Source organism: Petaurus breviceps, unplaced genomic scaffold, assembly GCF_028583685.1.
Source record: "Petaurus breviceps papuanus isolate PSGF00001 unplaced genomic scaffold, PetGlider_PUasm1.0 131, whole genome shotgun sequence".
NCBI classification, from domain to species: domain Eukaryota; kingdom Metazoa; phylum Chordata; class Mammalia; order Diprotodontia; family Petauridae; genus Petaurus; species Petaurus breviceps.
In genome coordinates, this window is record NW_027185674.1 from 5,958,718 (window position 1) to 5,964,717 (window position 6,000).

At 43.1% G+C, this 6,000-nt stretch overlaps 1 protein-coding gene across 1 annotated transcript in view; it reads left to right on the top strand.

Moving 5' to 3' along the window:
• Positions 1–6,000, top strand: part of ST8SIA5 (ST8 alpha-N-acetyl-neuraminide alpha-2,8-sialyltransferase 5) — a 114,407-nt gene that overhangs the window by 77,399 nt on the left and 31,008 nt on the right. The window contains exon 3 of the mRNA XM_069104811.1: positions 4,542–4,634. Coding sequence (XP_068960912.1) covers positions 4,542–4,634 — 93 coding nt within the window. The remainder of the gene's footprint in view (positions 1–4,541; positions 4,635–6,000) is intronic.

Below are 6,000 nucleotides of genomic sequence, written 5' to 3' on the forward strand. Positions count from 1 at the left end.
GTTACTGGACTTAGGAGGGTGAGGAAACTTGGTTCTGTGGCCCTTAGCTGCTCAGTCTCCCACATGTATAATGGAGGGTTTCCTGTCCTCCTGTGCTCCATGGATAGCCCACAACTGTTGCTATTCTGTGTGCGTGTATATGTGTTAAGGCATTCATGTGTGTCTAGGTATGCATTATATATTATATATCTAAATACACGTGTGTCTACATATATGCAATTATAATGGACTCCTGTGGATTATCAAATGCATAAGAATGCATATGGACACATACCATATACACGTATATGCATTGTACAAACTATTATGTATGCTCTTATATATATGTATGAACATGTATGGATGTGCATTGTGAACATGTATTATATATGTATGCACATGAATATGTATGGTCACCAGAATTCTATTTAGCTTAAAACATTTACATTGGCCCTCCCAACATTTCCCCACATTGCTCTGAGATGTCCATCCTTGTCCTGCCATTCCCTGTTCTTATACTTGTTAGGGGAAGGTAGGTATATGTCCATACATAGAGACCATTGGGCCTGGAGTCAGGAGGATCTGAGTTCTAATCCAGCTTCAGATATTTACTAGTTGTGTGATCCTGGGCAAGTCATTTAACTTTTGTTTGCCTCAGTTTCCTCATCTGTAAAGTGGGGATAATAATAGTACCTACACCCCAGGGCTGTTAAGAAGATCAAATGAGGGGCAGCCAGGTGTTGCAGTGAATAGAGCACTGGGCCTGGAGTCAGGAGGACCTGAGTTCAAATGCAGCCTCAGACACTTAATACTTACTAGCCGTGTGACCTTGGGCAAGTCACTTAACCCCAATTGTTTTGCCTTCCCCCCTCCAAAAAAAAAAAGATCAAATGAGGTAATAATGGTGAAGTTGATGGGGTACCTGGGGTCTAGATCAATTTGTGAAACCAGCTTATAAAACCAGTCTGTTTGATTGTAACTGCAATTTGTCCTTTCCCACCCTTGAGATCTGTCCCTTCTCCCTATCCCACACTCCACCTAGGCAACATCCTGTGACCCCTTTGTTCTTACTTAATCTCTTCATTTCTTCTGGGCCTGGCCCACACCCTCCTTTGTCCTTGCCTTTTGTCTCCTTAACGACCTGGCCCAAATCTTATCTAAACGATCTATTCACTAGCTCTGACCTTTGTCTATGCACTGAGGCCCCTCCTGTCTGGTCAGCCCTGACAATGGCATCCCTACCCTTTAAAGGTAAAAGCCTGTACCCCTCTCACTCACAGGTCCCCTAAAGGACTCTTGCCTGCTTCTCATGGAAGTGAAACAATAAACTTCTACAACTCTCACTCCAATTAAGCCTGAGACCTTGAATTCTTTCCAGGCGATATTGCAAGTTTTTTGGTCTTAGATAAGATCATAATTCCTGCTGAACCTATTGGGATCCCGACCACCATCAAAGTGGTTAGCATAGTGCCTGGCACATAGCTACATAAATGTTAGCTGTTATTATTATTTCAACTAAAACAGACAGTAATAACAAAATCACAGAGTGAGCCCTACCTTGGAAAATCACTTAGAAGGGAACAGGAAGGGAGGGTACACCCTAATTTGGGGAAGTCCTTTGCCAGCGATCCTTTTATTTTCATAGATGCTATAGACTAATAAAATCAATAAATGTGTTAATTGGTCACAGAATGTATATTTACAAATAGCTGCTACTCATAGGCGGCAAATGTATGTATGTCATTTTATGTATGCCATTTCACTGGCCTGTCCTGGCAATCCCATGCTGCGGGTACCACAGGTGTTATGATCCCTATTTTACAGAGGAGGAAAGTGAGGCAGACAGAGAAAGGCTGCATAACATCAAGATGCTCCAGCATCAGAGTTATAGAGACCTCAGAGGCTATGTCGTCCAAAGGCCATACAGCTATTAAGTATCAGGGGCAGAATTCAAACCCAGGACTCATCTGACCCTTGGGCCAGCACTCTTTTTATACCATACTGCCTCTCAGTGCTTACATAGGGTTACATACATGAATCAACAAATATGAGATGTATTGAAATGTTTGTTTTCTCCCGTATGCCATCGTGGGAAAATGTTTGCTTTTGGAGTTGGAAGACTAGGTTCCATATTCTGACTGGGATACATTCTGGGTAACTGTGGGCTTTCAATTCAGTTCAACAAACATTTATTTATTATTTAAAAAAATTTTCCCCAGAATTTATTTATTTTTAGTCTTCAATATTCATTTCCACAAGATTTTGAGAAATTTTCTCCCCATCTCTCTCTGCCTCCAAGATGGCAAGCATACTGATTCCTCCTTTCCCCGCTCTGTCCTGTCATATATCCCTCCCATTCTTCTCCTTACCCCCTTATCCCTTACTTTCTTGTAGGGCAAGATGGATTTCTATACCCCAATTGCCTATATATCTTATTTTCCGGTTGTATGTAACAACATAAAAAAATTTTTTTTTGGTCTTTATTAATTTGTTTGTTTAGTTTTAGTTTACAAGATTCAGTTCCACAATTCCTTGAGTTTCAAATTTTCTTCCCCTCCCTCTCCTCCCCTCTACCCCTCCATGGTGGCATACAATCAGATACAGGATCTGCAAATGCTTTCACATTGGACATTAGTCAGGTTATAAAGGATTGTATCGGATGGAATGATCCATGGGAAAGAGGAAACAAAACGGAACAAGAAAGAGAAAGAGAGCAGCTAGTCTGCTTCAATCTGCATTCAAACTTCTGTTCTTTCTCTGAATGTAGACATCTCTCTCCATCTTGAGTCTTTTGGGGTTAACGACAATCTTTTAACATTTGTTTTTAAAACTTTGAGCTCCAGATTCTCTGCCTTCTTCCCTCCTCACTTACCCCCAGTGGGAAGATAAGCAATTCAATGTAGGTTATACATGTGTTGTTAGGCAAAACATTTCCATAATAGTTATGTTGTGAAAGGCTAATTGTATTTCCCTCCATTCTATCCCATCCCCCATTGATTCTATTTTCTCCTTTCACCCTGTCCCTTTTCAAAAGCATTTGCTTCTGACTATCCCCTCCCCCCCCTTGCCCCTCCCCCCTCCTTTCCTGTAGTGTAAGATGCCCAATGGAGCGTGTGTGTGTGTGTGTGTGTGTGTGTGTGTGTGTGTTATTCCCTCCTTAAGCCATATCCAATGAGAGTAATTTGACAAATATTTATTAAGTGCTCTTTGTGTTCTGGGCACGTTGTATGCTAAGAAAAGAAAGGATTAGCTCCTGCCCTCCGGGAGCTTGCATTCTGCTTGGAGGAGAGGAGGAAGGGAGGTAAGCAGTGTGACATGCACAGATAAGTGAATAGAAGAAGGTCGTTTGAGGAGGTGAGTGCTAGCAGTTGGAGGAATGAGAGAAGCAGAAGGAGGCCCCCTTAACCTTGCTGGCTTTCACTTTACAGGTCACATCTAAGCGCCTTTCTTGCTCTGACACTCAGAGGCCTGCCTATAGCAATCTATGAGCCTGCTGCTGTATGCTTGAGATTCATTTGCCAGAGAATAGTGGTGTTCATGTTCACTGGAGTAATTAGGGGTTAATTTCAATTCAAAGGGCAGTTATATGTGATGGCACTTGGGATCCAAGGACAAAAATGAAACTCTCCTTGTCCTCAAAGAGCTGATCTTCTGCTTGGGGGATTGGGGAGGACAGGATGTACCTAGATAAATAAACAGAAATACATTAAAAATAATTACAGAGTAATTGGGGGGTGGAATGGGTGGGGGTAAGGAGTGGGTGGGACTAACGACTGAGAAAATCATGGAAAGCCTCTTGCAGGAGGTGATATAAGTGCTCAGCCTATAAGGATGCTGGGAGTTCCCAAGGGGCAGGGGTGAGAGAACATTCTTAGTCTGGGGAACAGGCAACAACAGCCTGACTTGGAGGCCAAATCTAGCTTTGTAGGGATTTACATTCCCATTGAGGTGTTAGTGCTGGTGATCAGAGTTTCTGTGGAGGACAGGGCTAGGGCACAGTGGGAGGGGCTGGAAATAAGTCTGAGTGGACAGAGGGAGCACTGTGAAAGGCAGAATAGAAGAACTCAAGCCACTGAAGACAGACTTCAGGTTCATAATTCGGTAACAATTCAGCTGTGAGTAAATGCCCAGTTATTGGTGGTCATGGAGAAGCAGGAGGGACACGTGAATACACACATAGATCCCCAGACTACTAGCCACCTCCTTCTTCTTCAGATACTGAGCCCAAACTGCCTTCAAACTGGAACACTGATACACATTGTTTCACTCAAATGATCACAAACACAAGGGGAGAAGACTGACAACTGAAATCATCCTTCCCTGATAACCCAGAATACCAGGTACTCCTGGGCATCAACTTTTTAGATTTTTGTATCTGTTTATTTGATCCTAACTCAGTGACTTCATGACCAACACAAGAATATCAAATGTTTTAAGTTAGGCTACCCTGAAGATCACCCTCTCCCCTTCTCCCAGATACCAGATAACTACTTTACTCTCCCCCTCTCCCCTTCCAATGTTTGTTTCAACCTGTAACTAGATTCCCATGTCTCCATCCTCAGGTATTTCGAATTTTATGAGGGTCCTTTTGAATATAACTCCACCCGATGCCTGGAACTTCGCCATGACATTCTGGAGGTGAAGGTGCTGTCCATGTAAGTGTGTGTCCTCTTACCAAGAGTTCTCTGGTGAGGTGGGGTGGGAGAGCTTTTAGCCCACTGACAGCCTGTATGACTTTGGGCAAGTCCCTTCTCTGGGCCACAGTGGCCTCACAATTGTCTTCAAGGATTTGACTTGAGAGCTCCTACATCCTAGTTTCAATATTTTGTGATCCTATGAAATCCAGGGTGTCCCAGAAATCTCAGTTCAGTTTTCTGTTATTAGAAATGTAAAAGTTCACTAAGACTTTTGGGACACACTGAACCAGGAAAGGAGGCATTAACAGGACACTGTATCTGGAGTCAGGAAAACCAGAGTTCAAATCCTGACTCAGGCACTTCTAGCTACATGACCCTGGGTGAGTCTCCGTGCTTCAGTTTCTTCCTCTGTAAAATGAGAGGGTTGGAATTGATGGGCTTTAGTGTCCCTTTCAGCTTTAGAGCTATGATTTTATGAAACCTCTCTCCCATACTTCAGGACAGGCAGAAGGATAGTTGGGATGTCTGAATACCCTTTTTAAGCAACCAGGTTCATGTCCACATAGGTGGTCAACTACTCTTCCTGGTAATTTTCAGTGAAACCAATGCAGTTCAATGATATACCTGCATTCAACAAAGCAAACATTTATTAAGAACCTTCTTTCTGTGTCCAAGGCACTGTGCTAGATCCTGAGAATCAGAATGAAAAAAGAAGCCATCCTTGCCCTCAAGGGGCTTACGTTCTCTTGGGAGAGATATAATATGAGATATAATTCTCAGAAAAAGTATGATACAAAGAAAGACAAAAGAAAAGAGAGACCAGACAAAGTGCTTGAGTAAGTGCTTTTGAGGAAAGAGAGGCTTACTGTCAGCTGGAGGGATCAGGGAGGGAATAACATGGAAGCTGAGCTTTGAAGGGAGAGAGGGAATCTGAAAGGCAAAGGAGAAGAGGGAGTGAATTCCAGGTTTTGCAGCCTGATGCTCTGAGTGCACAGAGATAGAAGACAGAATGTTCAGTTCAGGAAACAGCTGGTGCCCTATGGCTAGAACGTATCATGTGTGAAGAGGAGAAATGTGCAATAGGATTTTAAAAAAGCAGGTTGAAGCCAGTTTGGAGAGGGCCTTAAGACCCAGGTGGGGGAGTTTTATATTTTATTTTAGGGACTGACTAGTCCAGGGAGCCACTGACCCTTTTTTGAGCAGTGAGTGATGTGATCAGACCCATGCCTCAGGAAGTTTATTTTGACACCTGTGTGGAGGATGGAGAGAATCTGGAAGAAGGGAGCTCAATTAGGAGATTCTTGCAATAGCTCAGACAAGTGGTAATGAAGGTGGTGGCCTTGAGAGCAGAGAGAAAGGGATAGACACAAGAGATGTTGTGGAG